General features: G+C 50.0%; 1 protein-coding gene across 1 annotated transcript in view; it reads left to right on the forward strand.

Annotated features, from left to right (window-relative positions):
• The window catches only part of KCNK13 (potassium two pore domain channel subfamily K member 13), a 50,677-nt gene extending 33,239 nt beyond the window's left edge, over positions 1–17,438 (forward strand). The window contains exons 2-3 of the mRNA XM_068125619.2: positions 16,388–16,558; positions 16,622–17,438. Of these exons, the coding sequence (XP_067981720.2) occupies positions 16,388–16,558; positions 16,622–17,346 (896 nt within the window). The 3' untranslated portion in view covers positions 17,347–17,438. The remainder of the gene's footprint in view (positions 1–16,387; positions 16,559–16,621) is intronic.
• The last annotated feature ends 1,107 nt before the right edge of the window (positions 17,439–18,545 follow it).

The raw sequence follows: 18,545 nt of genomic DNA on the forward strand, positions 1-18,545 counted from the left end.
ACAATCCTCTCCAAGAAGTTCTGTCGCTCAAGCTTTTGGGTCTCACTATCTGCCATGATCTTTCTTGGGAAAACCACATTTCCAAGCTGGCCTGCAAAGCCAGTCGCCGACTGGGCATCCTCCGTCGTGCGAAGTCCTTCCTAGGCACACCTGAGCTCCTCACCACATACAAGGCTTTCATCCACAGCTCAATGGAATACTGTTCTCCCCTATGGGCTGGTGCTCCTGCCTCACACCTAGCTCGGCTTCACGCTGTTGAAACCAAAGCTTTCAGAATCATTGGAATCTCCCGCGATGAAGCCATCTCTGAGGGCCTTTCACTCACTCACCGCAGGCAGGTAGGTGGTCTTTCTGTCTTCTACCGACTCCTCTCCGGCCTTGCTCCCCCAGCTCTCTCTGTGCTCTGTCCCCCAAATATTCCTACAGGTCGCACAAGATCTGCCAGCAAGCCTCTGATGGTTAAACTGCCGAAATCTCGGCTCTCTGCTCACCTTCACTCCTTCATTCCTCTTTGCTCCCGCCTCTGGAACAAACTCCCACACTCCCTTCAATCCCACTCCTCCCTCCAGGTCTTTAAAACAGCTGTTCACCACTATCTCTTATCTTCCCCCATCCAAAACCTTGATCTTTTCTACCCCCACTAATTCACCCCAGATCCACCTTGTTTGTAATTCCAACTTCTTTCCTGGTAGTCCTGGCAGTGTCCATATGTTTTATGCCTCTCCCACCCCCTTTCCCATGCCTCCTCCCCAAAGCGCTCTCCCTCCCACAGATCTCTCGATGTCTCCATGTCTCTCGGTTCCTGCTCTCAAATGTTGTGTTTGTGTCCTTCCCCCTCTCTCCCCATCTTGTCTACCGCTCCCGATGTTATTTGTTTTATGTGTCGGTTTGTCGGTTATGTGTCGGTTTGTCGGTTTGTCGGTTTGTTTTTCTGTGTGATAAATGTTCGCTCTTTCACGAGCCTCGATCTTGTATACAAAAAAATAAAAAATAAAAAAAATAGAAAATAGTTGCAGAGAAAATCATATTTATTCTGTGCATACAAACAGACAAATGGACTCAGATGCAATAACCTCTCCTCAGGTGAGGGTAACAAAATAGGGGCTCGGCCCATGGATATATCAAGAGAATATAACTACTGTATTTATCCATGTCGCCTATATGTCTGTCTTAAAGACCAAACGATAAAAAATACACCGAATACCGAAAAAATCTGAAGATCCAAAAAGACCCAAAAATCCTGAATACCCAAAATACCTAAAATACCCCAAAGACCGAAATTACCCTGAAGATCCAAAAGACCATGAAGACAAAAAAAAAAAGGACCCCAAATACCCCATAGACAGAGAACCTAAAAGACAATGAAGACCCAAAAGACCCAGAGGACGGCAGAGGAATCTATATATAAAAGGAGCTCGGTCTCGGCTTGCCTGCATCCGCGTGTGCATCCACCACCATTCCTATATTCTAGTGTTTATAGCATTTGCTATGAATATTGTCGCGCGAATGCCCTCGGTTAATACTGTGGGCTCGCGGATGGCCAAACAAACTTTAATGGAGGCGATGATCAACGGATTTTTACTGTGCAAGCACGGGAGGAAGAAGGAAGAGGAAGAAGTGGCGAGCTCTTACCTGTAGTGATCTCACTGGCAGTCTTCTACCCTGCAAATTAATCTCACACGAACACGGGAGGTAAAATGTACATGAAAGAAAGATTTATTACGGAACCGGATACAAAGAAACCCGACGGAAGAAGTAATTCTAAATTTGGATCCCGCACACCTCACTTCAAAAACAGCATAGGGGAATGAATTAAATTTTAAAAAAACCATTGTGTGCACGTTTGTGGGTGCGAGCTTATCTGTCTGGTAGTGTAGCGTCGTCAGGAATCGTCCAGGTCCGATGTTAGCACGAAGCAGGCCTCCGTCCACCTCGTTCACACTCCGCTAGGCCCCGAGCCACCCGCTCGCCCCGGTCCCGACCGCTCAGCGGCACGCCTCGCTCGCCCGCTCATCGGTCGCACGTGAGGTCCCGTTTGCTCGTAGCACCAAGCCTCGCTCCAGGCACCGAGCCTCGCTCCAAGCACCAAGAGCACCAAGACCAAAACCAAGCACCAAGCCTCGTTCCAAGCACCAAGCACCAAGAGCACCAAGAAGAACCCAGGGAAGACGACCCAGAATACCCATGAGCGAGACGTCTTGTCACTTGCGGTCTCCCGTCAGCTCTCTTCCTCCACCAACCAGTCCCTCACTTCTTCGTGGTCTTTCCCGCCTTCTGACGTCACCGGCCTTTCCCCTCTAATCAGCGACCTGCTTCTAAGTAGTCGTTTTGCGCCTTCTACACTGATTGGCCGAGTGTTCGCGCCTTCCGCACTGATTGGCCGAGGTGTCGACGGTCGGTGGCCAATCAGTGTGCCGCTCCTTCCACCTTCCTTTCACCAATCAGTGGCCAGCCTCTTACCCCAGCCAATCACACGTTCCCTGGTCGTGGCTCCAGCCTGCCTCGCACGATGTTTGTTGCTGTGCCAGCTGGTGTTGTGGCTGGCTGCGGCCCCATCGGCAGTGCCCAGATCTGGCTCCTGCCTGTTCCCTCCTGTAAGTCTTATTGTGGTGGAGGGGAATTAATTAATGTGTGCACTAATGGATCTATCTAATGTATATGAGTGCGCCGCCATAAGGGACACTGGGTTGCTCACAGAGGGAACGATACACGAGGGAATTTTAGCCATAATCCCTGTACTAATTAGCATGCCCCACCCCCTTATGGCGGGGACACAGATACAACTTATTCTGACATATGGCTAAACATAGAACTTATTACAGGTAGATTCCCTATCACGACAATCGAGCACCAACCTATGCAGATCTACCTGGCTCTTTTTTTTTTTTTTTTTTTTTTTTTTTCTATACTGAATCGAGGCTCGTGAAAGAGCTGACAACCGCGAGGGAAAGACAGCACATGGGGACCACGAGGGAAAGACAAAGACAGTACAGTGGGACCGCGAGGGAAAGACAGCACATGGGGACCACGAGGGAAAGACAAAGACAGTACAGTGGGACCGCGAGGGAAAGACAGCACATGGGGACCACGAGGGAAAGACAAAGACAGTACAGTGGGACCGCGAGGGAAAGACAGCACATGGGGACCACGAAGGAAAGACAGCACATGGGGACCACGAGGGAAAGACAAAGACAGTACAGTGGGACCGCGAGGGAAAGACAGCACATGGGGACCACGAGGGAAAGACAAAGACAGTACAGTGGGACCACGAGGGAAACACAAAAAGACAGCACATGGGGACCACGAGGGAAAGACAAAGACAGCACATGGGGACCACGAGGGAAAGACAAAGACAGCACAGTGGGACCGCGAGGGAAACACAAAAAGACAGCACATGGGGACCACGAGGGAAAGACAAAGACAGCACATGGGGACACGAGGGAAAGACAAAGACAGTACAGTGGGACCGCGAGGGAAAGACAGCACATGGGGACCACGAGGGAAAGACAAAGACAGTACAGTGGGACCGCGAGGGAAAGACAGCACATGGGGACCACGAGGGAAAGACAAAGACAGTACAGTGGGACCGCGAGGGAAAGACAGCACATGGGGACCACGAGGGAAAGACAAAGACAGTACAGTGGGACCACGAGGGAAACACAAAAAGACAGCACATGGGGACCACGAGGGAAAGACAAAGACAGCACATGGGGACCACGAGGGAAAGACAAAGACAGCACATGGGGACCGCGAGGGAAAGACAAAGACAGTACATGGGGACCGCGAGGGAAAGACAAAATCAGCACATGGGGACCGCGAGGGAAAGACAAAGACAGCACATGGGGACCGCGAGGGAAAGACAAAGACAGTACATGGGGACCGCGAGGGAAAGACAAAATCAGCACATGGGGACCGCGAGGGAAAGACAAAGACAGCACATGGGGACCGCGAGGGAAAGACAAAGACAGTACATGGGGACCGCGAGGGAAAGACAAAGACAGTACAGGGGGACCGCGAGGGAAAGACAAAGACAGTACAGTGGGACCACGAGGGAAAGACAAAGACAGCACATGGGGACCACGAGGGAAAGACAAAGACAGCACAGGGGGACCACGAGGGAAAGACAAAGCCAGTACAGTGGGACCACGAGGGAAAGACAAAAACAGCACATGGGGACCGCGAGGGAAAGAGGGCTCTAGATATTCCTCTACCCCTAATTCATAATAATATCATTTGAAAGCATAATAGTAACTCACTGTTAAGACTGATAAGGTTTCTTAATGAAGTAACTCGACAGAAAGGTAATTAGACATTTACAGAATTAACAGGAATTTTTACGGCGTAGCCCATAGGGCAAAGCCATCTAGAACAGTGTTTGTTCGTCTGTATGTATGTATGTATGTATGTATAATGTATGTATGTCTGCATGCATGTATGTATGTGTGTCCGTGGAGTCCGTGTGTTCCATCAAACGTATACCAATCAGAGCTGAGGATCTGGTCACATGACAGGGTGATGTAATTACGTCTGATGTCATTACTTCGGCTGACTCTCCTCCACACACCGCCATTTTTATTTATTATTATGCCGTTCATGCCGAACATATCGTCGAACCTGTAATATATCACAATCGCCACGCTCTACCTTTACGTTTTTCATTCAGTGTGAAACACACAAACCGATTGTTAAAATGACCGTCAAATATCGAAAGCATCGGCGTTACGTCCCTTCCAACAAAACGGTACCTACCCAACGGTCCCCAACCCCTTGGAAGGTATAATCTAGATTACAGTAGATCTTCCGTCAGTTCTGTAAGTAAAACTTACCTCACGGTTGTCTGGATTCCTCCAAATTTCTTTGGTTAATGTTATAAACAGCATTTATTTAGCGACTGTTTAAAAAGCTAATCATGTGTGTTCGTGATTTATAAAATTTTACAGGCCCGGCAACGCCGCTGTTAGATTTTTAGTCTTATTTTTTTCCGCTTACATTTTCCTTCCGGTATGGTAGCGACCCAGCCACACTGAGATTACACACCACCCATTAAACTTTGTACTTCCAGTCACACAAGGCATTGCCAGAGCGTTCTTTTGTATACCTCACATATTAATGAAAATATAGTGAAGCATTAGCAATGAGGTCCCAGTTGCCATTTGCAAGGTAAATGATTGGTAAGTAAAATCGAAAGTTCTTTTTTTTTTCCCCAATATTTTTCTTTAAAAGCATGATAGTCATTAACTGTTAACCCAGTGCTGATGTGCGAGCTTGTAATAAAGTGCTTTCGTTTGTATCCACGCGTTGTGGCCTACCTTTCTGGCAATCGAGTCGTGTGTGCACAGCACCACACTGGTGACGCCGACTGGTTCAGCCGTTGCTGACCCCCGAACGCGCCATGGCTATCAACGCCGTCGCCATCAAACTCCCGGAGTTCTGGGAAGCGCAAGCCGACGTTTGGTTTGTGCAGGCCGAAGCTCAATTCCAACTCCGGGGCATCACGGCGGACAAGACCAGGTACTACCACGTGGTCGCCGCCCTCGGGCCCGGCACTGCCGCCCGCGTCGTGTCCATCCTTCGGCGCCCGCCGGGTGACCACAAGAACGCGGCGCTCAAACGTCTCCTCCTCGCCACGTTCGGGCTCACGGAGGTCGAACGCGCCCTGGACCTTCCCGCCCTCGGCGACACACGACCGTCCGTCCGGATGGATTTCATGCTGTCCCTTCTCGGAGACCAGCGCCCGGATTTCCTCTTCCAAGCACATTTCCTCCGCCAGCTACCTTTACAGGTGCACCTCGCGCTGGCCGGTTCCAAAATAACGGAAGCCCGCGCCCTGGCCGGAGAGGCCGACAAATTTTTCGTGACCTGCGACACGCGGTCGGTGTACGGTGCTGCCGTAGTGGATCCCGGTGCGGAGGCTCCAGCGCCCCCTGCTTCCCCCGTGGCCGCTGCTACGCCCCGCCCAATACCGCTGCCACCACCAGCACCGCCGTCGGCACGGCCGACGTGGCCACCGCCGCCGCAAACCTGGTGCTACGACCATGCCAGGTTCGGCTGCAAGACTAGAACGTGCCGCCCGCCGTGTTCTTTTGACGGGTCGGGAAAAGACCGGGCCGGCGCTCACTTGCGGCCATGAGCGTCGGCCATTCCGGCAGCCTCCTGTTCATCACGGACACCTCATCTGGTTGTCGTTTTCTGTGCGACACGGGAGCGCAGGTAAGCGTCCTCCCTGCCTCCGCGTCCGACAAGCAAGCCGCGGGCCGGGGCCCCGCTTTGCTTGCCGCCAACGGAACACCCATCCGCACATTCGGGAAGCGTTGCCTCTCACTGCGGTTCGGAGGGCAGCGTTTCCAATGGTCGTTTGTCACCGCCAGCGTGCCAATGGCCCTGCTCGGTGCGGACTTCCTTTGTGCGAATGGGCTGTTGGTGGACGTTAAGCGTCGACGTCTCATCCAGGCCGAAACCTTCAGCTCGCTCGCTTGTTCGCTGAGCGGCTCGTTGAGCAGCTTGCTGAGCGGCTCACCGAGCGGCTTGCTGAGTGGTTCCGTCCCGGCGAGATTAGTTTGTACGCTTCCGGCAGCGGACGAGTTTACCCGCCTACTCGCCAGTTTCCCGGCACTCACGCGGCCCACCTTTTCAGCGGTGGCCGTCAAGCACAGAGTGGAGCACCATATCCCCACCGTCGGCCCACCGGTCTACGCCCGGGCATGCCGCCTCGACCCCACGAAGCTCGCCGTGGTGAAAGCGGAGTTCGCCACGCTGGAACGGCTGGGCATCGTACGGCGCTCCAACAGTGCTTGGGCCTTTCCTCTGCACATTGTGCCAAAGCCCGGCGGCGGATGGCGGCCGTGCGGTGACTACCGCCGGCTCAACGCTGCCACCACCCCCGACCGCTACCCGGTCCCGCATATTCAAGACTTTTCCGCCCGGTTGGCAAACACGACCGTTTTCACCAAGGTGGACCTCATCCGGGGCTACCACCAGGTCCCCGTACAACCGGACGATGTCCCAAAGACGGCCGTCATCACCCCTTTCGGCCTCTTTGAGTTCCTGCGGATGCCTTTTGGGTTGAAGAATGCGGCCCAGGCGTTCCAGCGGCTCATGGACAGCGTCTTGCGCGACTTACCTTTCATCTATGTCTACCTGGACGACACCCGAGTCGCGAGCGCGTCCCGGGAGGAGCACCTGCTCCACCTCCGCACGCTCTTCGAACGCCTGGGCCAGCATGGCCTGATCATCAACCCCGCGAAGTGCCGTTTCGGCGTCACTGCCATCGACTTCTTGGGGCATCGCATCACCAGGCATGGGGCCATCCCTTTACCGGCCAAGGTGGGGGCCGTCAAGAGTTTCCCGCGCCCCCGCACGATCAAGGGGCTCCAGGAATTCCTGGGCATGGTCAATTTTTACCACCGCTTCGTGCCCCGCGTCGCTCAGCTCCTGCGCCCCCTGCACGAGGCCCTCCGAGGGAGGCCGGGCAAAGGTGACATCGCCTGGTCGGAACCGATGGCCGTGGCATTTGCGGGCACAAAGCTGGCCTTGGCCAACGCCACCATGCTGGCGCACCCGGCGCCCGATGCACCAATCGCCCTCACCACCGACGCGTCGGACTACGAGGTGGGCGCGGTGCACGAGCAGTGGGTGCGTGGTGCTTGGCAGCCGCTGGCGTTTTTTAGCCGGCAGCTTCGCCCGCACGAACGCCGCTACAGCACCTTCGACCGTGAGCTGCTCGGACTCCACCTGGCGGTCCGACACTTCCGCCATCTGCTTGAGGGCCGCCCGTTCACGGCTTTCGTCGATCACAAGCCCCTTGTGTTCGCGATGGCCAAGGTCGCCGAGCCATGGTCGGCCCGGCAGCAACGTCACCTCTCTGCCGTGTCTGAGTACACAACGGACATCCGTCACGTCGCGGGTAAAGACAACCCGGTGGCGGATTGCCTTTCCCGGTCCGTCGCACACGCGGTCCACCTCGGGATCGACTCTGCCCAGATGGCGGAAGACCAGACCGCCGACCCCGGCGTCCAGGCCTTGCAGACCGCCGTCACGAGCCTCCGCGTCACCGAGGTGCCATTCGACGTCGCGGGCACGGCCCTCTTGAGCGACGTCTCTCTCGGCCGGCCTCGCCCCATCGTGCCCGCTGGCTGGCAGCGCCCGGTTTTCGACGCCATCCACGGCCTGTCCCACCTGGGCACGAAGGCCTCCCAGAAGCTCGTCGCGGCGAAGTTCGTCTGGCATGGCCTCAGGAAGAACTTCTGCGACTGGGCCAGGATGTGCCTCGCGTGCCAGCGCGCAAAGGTCCACCGCCACACCCAGGCCCCGTTGGCCCCGTTTACGGTGCCCGAGCATCGGTTCGACCACGTCCACGTCGACTTGGTGGGACCTCTTCCCCCCTCGCGGGGGTTCACCCACCTCCTCACCATGGTGCACCGCACCACTCGGTGGCTGGGGGCCGTGCCATTGGCGGCGATGGCTGCGGCTGACGTCGCGCAAGCCTTCATCACCACGTGGGTTGCCCGGTTCGGTGCCCCCTCGGACATCTCGTCTGACCGCGGCCCCCAGTTCACCTCGGAGCTCTGGGGAGCGGTGGCGCAAGGGCTCGGCGTCAAACTGCACCGCACCATGGCCTACCACCCCCAGGCCAACGGCCTGTGCAAGCGCTTTCATCGCTCCATGAAGGCCACGCTCTGGGCCAGCCTCCGCGATGGCAGCTGGGCCGACAGGCTCCCCTGGGTCCTGCTGGGCCTCAGGACGGCGCCCAAGGACGACCTGCACGTGTCCTCGGTGGAGCTGGTCTTCGGACAACCGCTGTGGGTGCCGGGCGAATTTATCCCCGACTCCACGGCTCCTTGGTCCGCGGCGCAACAGCGCTCCACCCTGCAGGAGACCGCCAGGCGGTTCGCCCTGGTGCCGACGGCACACCACGGTTGACCGTCCTCCCACGTCGCCCCGGAGCTTCGCACGGCGGAGTACGTTTTCGTCCGGCACGACGCCCACCGGCGCCGCTGCGGCCCCCGTACGATGGGCCCTTCCGCGTGCTGGAGACCGGGGACAAACATTTCATCGTGGACATCGGCGGTGCTCCGAATCGTATCTCCGTGGACCGTCTCAAGCCGGCCCACCTCGATCTGGACCACCCCCCGCAAGCCGCTCTTCCTCCGCGTCGAGGCCGCCCCCCGGCGGTCAGACCCCCGGCACCCCCCAGCCCCGCCGTCCCGCTACCCCCCAGCCCTGCACGCATCGCCAGAGGGCGTTTCGGCCGGGTCATCCGGCTTCCCCGCAAGCTCACCCTTCAGGTGCGCGGGAATTCTGGGGGGGCGCGTATGGCGGGCACAAGGATCAATAATTCCGTGCACCAGTGGGTGGCGCGAGTGTCCGGGCGTGGAACTGAGATACATGCCCCGCCTTTCGGCCGATCGGCCACGCCTGGGGGCAAGGCGTGGCCTCGGGACATATATGCGGGCTCGAAGGTCGAGCCCGCCCAGTGCTGATGTGCGAGCTTGTAATAAAGTGCTTTCGTTTGTTTCCACGTGTTGTGGCCTACCTTTCTGGCAATCGAGTCATGTGTGCACAGCACCACACCCTTCTGAATAACCTCAGAAATGTTTCACACCAACAATGCCAGCTTTTTAATATATGCTATCTTAAGTGCTTGCTAGGCAGACCCCAAATGTGTGTATGTGTATGCGTATGTCTATTAAAAATAAATCGCATCCTTAAATTTACTAAACAGAAATAAACATCTAATACATGAAGCTCTTTCTAACCACTGACTCACTGATATAAATGTTTAGTATCCTCAGTGTGGCGTAGAAAGCTAAAAGTTTGCATACTCCTGCAACTCTCAGCCAATATCCCAGGAAAAATATTGGCACAACACAGTCGGAAATTGTCCGTCAACGAAAATAACCACAAATATGAGTCCCTGTCTGTTCACTCCTGGTGGACAATGGAGCTGACACCTGCCAATTCAGAGAGAAAACCGGATCAGGATCTTCACCAAAATCAAACCAATTCGTCCTTGTCACACAACCAATGTGTCCACCATGTTCCGTCCGAATTTGTCCATTACTTTTTGAGATATCCTGGTCACAAACAAACAAATGAAAAATCACTCATAGAGCGACACTTGGCAAAATATAACACAGTAGAGTGGCACGCAGTAGCGCAGCCTTTTGCCCTCAAAAATAATTAGTTGAATTCAGTGACCTGATATGGATATATCAGCAGTAGTATCAGTTGTGAAAGGTAGGCAGGGACAGAAATACAAGTTTGTGTGGCAAGGGTGCCCGGAGGGCGTGAATGGTGTTGGTGTCCTGTTTTCTGAGGAGTTTGTAGACAGTGTGGTGAGTGTGACTAGAGTAAGTGATAGGTTGATGATGGTGAAAATGATGATTGGAAAGCTCTTGGTGAACGTCATCTCGGGATATGCTCCACAGGTTGGTCGGAGCGATGAAGAGAAGGACAAGTTCTGGTGTGCGATAGAGAAGCTGATGGAAAACGTGAAAGACGAGGAAGTTGTTGTGGCAGGAGACCTAAATGGACATGTGGGAAGGAGTATGGCCGGTTTTGAGGGAGTTCATGGGGGTTACGGATATGGTGTGAGAAATGGAGAAGGTGAAAGGATTTTGAAGTTTGCTGATGGAGCTGATTTGTTGATTTGTAATACTCAGTTCCAGAAAGGGGATAATAAGGTTGTTACATACACGTCAGCTGGGTCGACGACAACCGTTGACTACCTGATGGCACATAGGCGAGATAGAGGGCACCTCCGGGACACAAAGGTGATCCTGGGGGAGGAGGCTGTTTCACAGCAACACTTGGTTGTCTGCAACATAAGGGTGAAAGGTGCGAGGAGAGCTCAGTGGGTGAAGTACCAACCGAGAATGAAGGTGTGGCGGTTGAAAGAGGTGACAGTAAGGGAGGCATTAAAAGAGAGGCTGAGTAGGGTAGAGGATGATGTGGTTGAGCTTGAAAGTTATTGGATGTCAATGAAAGATAGTCTGTTGGGAGCCGTTGGTGAGGTATGTGGATGGACAAAAGGACGACCGAGGCACTCGGAAACATGGTGGTGGGATGATGAAGTTGGAAAGAGGATTGACCAGAAGAGGAAGAAGTTCAAGGAGTGGCAGAAGGCGAAGGGTACGGGAGCAGTAAAAGCAGAGCATGAAAGTTGTAAGGCAGCCAAGAAGGCTGCAAAGAAAGAGGTAGCAAAGGCGGAGGAGGCATGGAGGAAAATGTTCGGAGAACGATTGGATTCGGAAGAGGGTCAGAGAGCGGTATTCAGGATTGCAAAGCAGATAGCGAAAGAGAGGTGTGATGTGATGGGGGTGAGTTGCTTGAAGGATGAAGTGGGACAAATCGTTGTGGACCCAGATGGAATTAAAGGAAGATGGAAAAGATATATGGAAATGCTGTTGAATACAGAGAATTAATGGGATGGCAACATAGAGAGTAACCCAGTTTTGGGACCGGCAGAGAAGATAACTGAGAAGGAAGTTGAGGAAGTGATAAAAGCAATGAAGAGTAGAAAAGCAGGAGGGCCGACGGGAGTTGTGGGAGATATGTTGAAGGCAGCAGGAAGTTGGGGTGTGAAGAGAATGACAGAGATCTGTAATCTGGTGGTGAAAGAAGGCCACATTCCAGTGGCTTGGGAACTGAGTACCCTCGTCCCTTTATACAAGGGGAAAGGTGACCCTCGAGTGTGGCTCGTACCGAGTGATAAAGTTATTGGAGCATGGAATGAAGGTATTGGAAAGGGTGTTGGAGAGGAGGATAAGGAAGAGGGTGACGATCGACGAAATGCAGTTTGGATTTATGCCAGGAAGAGGAACGACAGACGCACTCTTTATTGTGAGGCAGTTGCAGGAGAAGTACATGGAGAAGAGGAAGAAGTTGTTTCTTGGGTTTGTTGATCTGGAGAAAGCATTCGATAGGGTTCCACGCGAAGTATTGACATGGGCCTTGAGGAAGTTAGAAGTGGAGGAATGGTTGATCAGAGTAGTGATGGCAATGTACAAAAGAGCGCGCACAGCTGTAAGGACAAAGGACGGGAACAGTGGTGAGTTTGAGGTGAAGGTGGGAGTTCATCAGGGGTCGGTACTAAGTCCACTACTATTTGTAGCTGTGATGGAGGTGCTGGCTCAGAACGTAAAGGAGGGTTTACCATGGGGAGTTGTTGTATGCAGATGATCTGGTGTTGATTGCGGAAAGTATGGATGGACTGAAGGAAAAGATGAACAAGTGGAAGGAATGTATGGAGACAAAAGGTCTGAAGGTGAATATCGGAAAGACGAAGGTGATGGCAAGTGGTAAAGCATGTAGTGAGGTGGAAGGAACTGGGAAGTGGCCATGTGCTGTGTGCAGGAAGGGTGTCGGAGTGAACTCCATTCAATGTACAATGTGCGCTGAGTGGGTTCATCAAACATGTAGTGGTCTGAGAGGGTCATTAACCAGTGTGTCAGCTACATTCAAATGTAAGGTGTGCACAGAGGGAGCTGCAGATGGAGGAAATGTTGAGTTGGATCTTGGAGACGGCGTGAAGCTGGAAGGTGTTAAAACATTTTGCTACCTCGGAGACATGCTGAATGGAGAAGCTGGATCAGACTCGGCAACGGTTGCTCGAGTGAGATGTGCATGGAAGAAGTTTCGGGAACTGAGTGGCATGCTGATGAGGAGGGGAGTGTCGTTGAAGCTGAATGGAAAGGTGTATGCTGCATGTGTGAGAAGTCTTATGATTTATGGGAGCGAGACATGGGTCATGAATGTAGAGCAGCAACGAAGGCTGGAAAGGGTGGAAATGCGAATGGTTCGGTGGATGTCCGGAGTATCGTTGAGAGAGAGGAAGACAAATGATGAATTGCGAAAGATGATGGGAATAGAGCCTGTGATTGATGCTGTGAAGAGGAACAGGTTGAGATGGTTTGGTCATGTGTTGAGGAAGGATGAAAGTGACTGTTTGAGAAGAGTGATGGAAATGAATGTAGAAGGAAGTGGAGGATGGGGAAGACCGAGAAAGACTTGGCTAAAGATGGTGGAAGAAGAAATGTGGGCAAGGGGGTTAACAAGGAGAGATGCAGAAAATAGGGAAAAATGGAGAAGATTGTCTTGGGGACTGCAAGGCTAACCCCCGCTCTAGCAGGGAAAATGGCCTCAAAATGCATGTGTTGTTGTTGTTGTCGTGACCTGATATGCAAATCATCTTCAAATTTTAAGTTAGTTAATTGGATGAAAATTGACAATTTTAGAAATTTGGCCTATATTGATATTTTGACCTATGTTGACCTCAAAAATAGTTGGTGGTTGAATTCAGTTAGCGGATATGAAAATCCTATTCAAATTTCAAGTCGATTGGATGAAAATTGAGGATTTTAGAAATTAGAAAAGTTTGTTGACTTTTGGCCATGTTGACCTTTTGGCCTATCCTGATCTCCAAAATAGTTGGTGGTTGAATTAAGTAAGCTGATATGTAAATCTCATTCAAATTTCAAGTCAATTGGATAAAAATTGACGATTTTAGAAACTTGAAGAAAGAGGTTGACCTTTGGCCTATGTTGAGCTTTTGACCTCAAACATAAATAGGAGTCTGTCGGACACCACCAACTCTACCATTTGGTGATGTTTCGTGAAGTTCACTTTAAAATTGTGACCTGTAAGCAATTATAAGTGAGCGGACAGACAAACACACCCATGCATGCACGCACGCACACACACACACACACACACGCACACACACACACACACACACACACACACACACACACACACACAAACCGGAGTGATCAACATACTTGTCAAAAAAAGATTTGTGTGAAACATTACTTCCGTCTACTTTTGGTGGCAGAGGTAATAAAACACGCCAATGCCTCTGGAATTAACCCATTAGTAATTCTGGGAGGAATTAGCTCCTCCATCAGGCCAGGTTCTTCACTGGTGTATGTATATATCATGAATGCATCTCACAGACTTTTCTGGAGTGTCTGATCTAACATTGCACTTGTATATTCGTCACTTATTATCGCTTTATCCATCCCTGTTTGTAGGCATTACAGCAAAAAAGCAATGCGCCATTTCCTGCAGTCAATTCCAATTGGCTGTTTATCGATCCAACGAGGATAAATTAAACATTCCCCAAAGACAACAGCATTCAAAATTCCGAACATTCATAAAATACCTTGAATGGAACTCCAAAGTGAAATAGTTATCTCAAATTTTCAATAATACACATGAACATCAGTCATGGCTGTGCCTTTTTTATTTTTAAATATAGTCATAAACAATCACTGAAAAAGGAATTTGAACAATCATAGCGAGCCATAATTGTGCAGCTGCAATTCATTATAATTCGTGCAAAAAATTCAGAGAGAAAAAGCCGAGAAGTAAAAGCTAAAAATATGAATGTCATCCTTCTTTCCTCTGGGAAGGTAGGGTGTTGGTGGAGTTGGGTGGACGAACAGAAAAGTAAAAATGAAATAAATAAATAAAACAAGGGACTTTACATTTCGGGAGATGAAGCGAGGATGGGGGATATGAGTGATTGTGAGGAAAGGGAGGAAGGTGTAGTATATACAGTAGCCTGCAAAAGTATTCTCACCCCCCTCCAAAGTTTTCACATTTTGATGCCACCTGAGTTTATTTAATGATGTTTTAAAATCAAACACAATATATAGAAGCTTCACAAACTACTCCAAAGTTATAAAGCAAAAAAATGCAGATACAATGCGAATAAGTTAGATTAACAGAGAAAATCACGTGATTCTCAGTTGCATAAGTATGCAAACCCCTTGGCTCTGAATCACTTCAGGAGCAAATTATTTGTTAACGTTTACAAAATAGGCGTAATATGTTTCACCTGTATGTAATCAGTGGTTTAACTTTAAAATTAAGCTCCCCCACTTATCTAAGGCGTTTTAAGGTGCAACTCGCTTGGTCAACCAACAAAGCAAACATTTGTGACCTGTAAGCAATTAGAAAAGGTTGTTGACTTTGACAAAGCAAACAGAAAACATTGACAAAGCAAACAGACCAAGGATCTTTCCAAATAAGTCAGACATAAATTGGTGGAGAAGCACTGTTCAGGAGAGGGTTATAAGAAGATTTCAAAGTCAGTCGTTATCACTTTGAATATGGTGAAATCCATCATTAAGAAGTGGAAGACATATCATACCACAGACTCTACCCTGATCAGGTCACCCATCCAAACTCAGCAGCCAAGCAACCAAGAAACTGGTTTGGGATGTTACAATAGATGCAACAATGACTTTGAAAGATCTGCAAGGCTCTACGTCTGAGATGGGGGTCAGTGTTCATCAATAAGCAATATCCCGTTTCCTTCCCAAAGCTGGCCTTTATGGACAGGAGGGAAGAAAGTAGACATTACCGAAAAAGACATCTAAAATCTATTATGGAATTTGTGGGAAAAAAAAAACATGTTAATGATACTGCATGTATGTGGAGAAATGTTGTGTCGTCGGACAAGACAAAAATTTAACTCTTTGATCCAAATTCAAAGCGTTACATCTACCACAAGCCTAACAGTGCACATCACCGAGTTAACACCATCCCTACTGTCAATCATGGTGGTGGCAGCATCATGTTATGGAGCTGCTTTTCATCAGCAGGGACTGGCAAGCTTGTCAGGATAAAAGGTGCAAAGTACAGGAGCATTATTGATGAAAACCTGCTTGAGTCGACCATTCATCTTAAACTGCGTAGGAGATACTGAAATGATCATGAATGATTCATGCATCTGAAATAATCCGAATCACAAAGCTAAAGTCACACTGGAGTGGCTGAATAAGAAAAAAATGTTCTTGAGTGGCCCAGTCAAAGTCCTGACTTGAACCCAATTGAATATTTATGGCGAGATTTGAAGATTGAAGTCCATCGACAATCCCCATCAAACATGAAGAATGTGCAAAGATTTTACCATCTCACTTTGCCAAGCTGGTAATGACCTACCCAAAAAGACTCAGCAGTCATTGCTGCAAAGGGTGCTTCCACCAAGTACTGGCTGAATACATTTGCAACCAGTGAATTTTGATTTGTATGTGTTTTTTGTAGGTATTCCTGACAGGTAACCTTATTCAACTATAACAGTGTTTCGTATGATCTCTTCAGTTATGAATAAAAAAATTCATTTGGAAAAAATGTTTCTACATAATTCATAATCCATCGAAATAAGGCATTGGTGGTAGGAGGTGAATACTTTTGAAGGCCACTGCAGACAGCCCTTTAAGATGCACTTAAATTGATATCACATAAAAGTGAATTAAAGTGGATCGTCTCTCATCATAAATAACATTGCATGCCAAACTCACGATGAAAGTTAAAGCATTTTCAATAAAATGTATAAATCCCATCGTTTGACAACAAAATTCCATGGCTTTTTTCTTGACAGGTTTTGGCATGACTACACCCACTACCACTGCAGGAAAAATATTCCTGATTTTTTATGGCCTACTGGGATGTTCTGCCACGATTCTCTTCTTTAATCTTTTCCTGGAGCGGCTAATCACCCTGCTGGCCTGCGCCATAAAAGCCTGCCACAAAAGACGCCAACATCTTCACTGTGACACCGTCTCTGTTGCTGCTACTGCTCCCAATATCCCACCTCTTGCACCAACACCCCAAGTTTCTCCAGCAGCTGCAAGGAAACAACGCAGGGTTCGAGGTGACCAAAGTGAGGCAAATTACTCTTCAGTCGCATGGAAACCATCTGTTTATCAGGTCATGACAATCTTAGGTCTTGCAGCCATTGCTGTGGGTTGCACAGCATCTGTACTGTATTCAGCTGTTGAGGGTTGGAGTTACATAGATTCTCTTTACTTCTGTTTTGTTGCATTCTCGACAATTGGCTTTGGTGACATGGTGAGCAGCCAAAAGGATTATTACTTAGCACAAGGTGCTTACCGCCTTGCAAACTTCCTGTTAGTTCTTGCAGGAGTCTGCTGCATCTACTCACTATTTAATGTCATCTCCATTGTAATCAAGCAATCACTTAACTGGATACTGCGGCGAACACGATGCCAACACCACTGCGTCCGGCATTTACTGCGGCCGATTCGGAGATTGCAGCAGAACGCTGTTGTGCCTGGCGGTTCGAGACATGGGCCATGGCAAGTGGAAAGCGACATTGATGGGCGCCGAGCATCAGGTGAAATGATCTCCATGCGAGATTTTCTGGCTTCCAACAAGGTATCGCTGGCTCTCATGCAAAAGCAACTTTCAGAAGCCGCTAATGGCAGCCTAAGAGTTGTCACAGGGGTGGCACACCATCAGGATAATGGTTTTGCCGCGGGTGTTGGAGCCTTGGCTATTATGAACAACAGGTTAGCAGAGACGAGCGGTGGTTCATGAGCACAGAGGAGCAACAGATGGTTGTTCCATCAGGAATGTAGCGTAACAACCCGAAAAGGAGCATTAGAGTGCGCGAGTCTCTGTGTACCTGAGTCACAGTGTAACAGTCACAACAGACAATTCCTGGGAATGTGGCCGACTCAGATTTTGTTTTGCCTCAAATGGCACCTTTTACATAGGCATGCGGTGTTTGGTTAGACCACGCAAAGTGCCAAATGTTCTTTTTCCCCAATCAGCAAGGCAGAGGATAAGGCGCCTGCAAAGCTTGCATGAATGATGTCTAAAATTGCAATTACAAGTGAAATTCCTAATTTAAAACGCATCTCATGGCGAATAGGATGCTGTGAACTGTGATAAATGCATCGAACGTTCTGTTTTGAGTGTACGTGCATGGTCGCAGAAGCACAGGACAACCAGCTGTTGCACCATTGAAATATTAGGCCGGGACAATGACTTGATTTAGCTGACAGTGCGTATAGAGTCCTCAGAGCATAAACAGTGCAAGTAAAAATAGCAAATCCACCAGGAACAGGTGGAACCTGAATAGCATACCTATAACTTGACCTCACACTGTTACAGTGTTACATTCAAACGATACGAAGTACATGAAGCGATGATAAAGTTCTACGTTCATGTCATTGGTGAAAGCAGAGTCTGCGGATTCAACTCACCGTCACTTTATTGATCTGGCGCAACATTCTCCAAGGTTCCTACAACATTGTATGGGTCAAGCCCACGACCTTCCTCCGATTCAAAGACCTTGCGTTCCTCCAGCTTCATCCGGGTTAAACAAAATGTGGTTGTTAAACTCGATTCGACGATTTCCTCTTTTTTTCTGGCAATTCCAATTGTACACTAGTCTCCATCAGAAGCCTCACAAATATTTGAAAGGATCAGCGAACATATCTGCTCCGTCATAAATGGCTTTCAACCAAATTGCATCTTTGTTCACATTGCATCTTGAATCTCATTCATCGTCGCTCACAAACTATTGCTTTTTGTGTGGATATTCATATCATAATTGCATAAAGGCGCCATTGCACAAAAACCTTGCTTTGTGTGATCATTCTTTTTGTCCCCCGTCGCACCGCGGAGCGAAAGGGGGACGATGGTTTTCCCCTCCGTCCGTGTGTGCGTGCGTCCGTGCGTCAGTGTGTGCGTCTGTGAGTGCGTGCGAACGTGCGTGTGTGCGTCCGTGC

Source organism: Myxine glutinosa, chromosome 1, assembly GCF_964187855.1.
Source record: "Myxine glutinosa chromosome 1, kmMyxGlut1.1, whole genome shotgun sequence".
Taxonomy (NCBI): Eukaryota; Metazoa; Chordata; class Myxini; order Myxiniformes; family Myxinidae; genus Myxine; species Myxine glutinosa.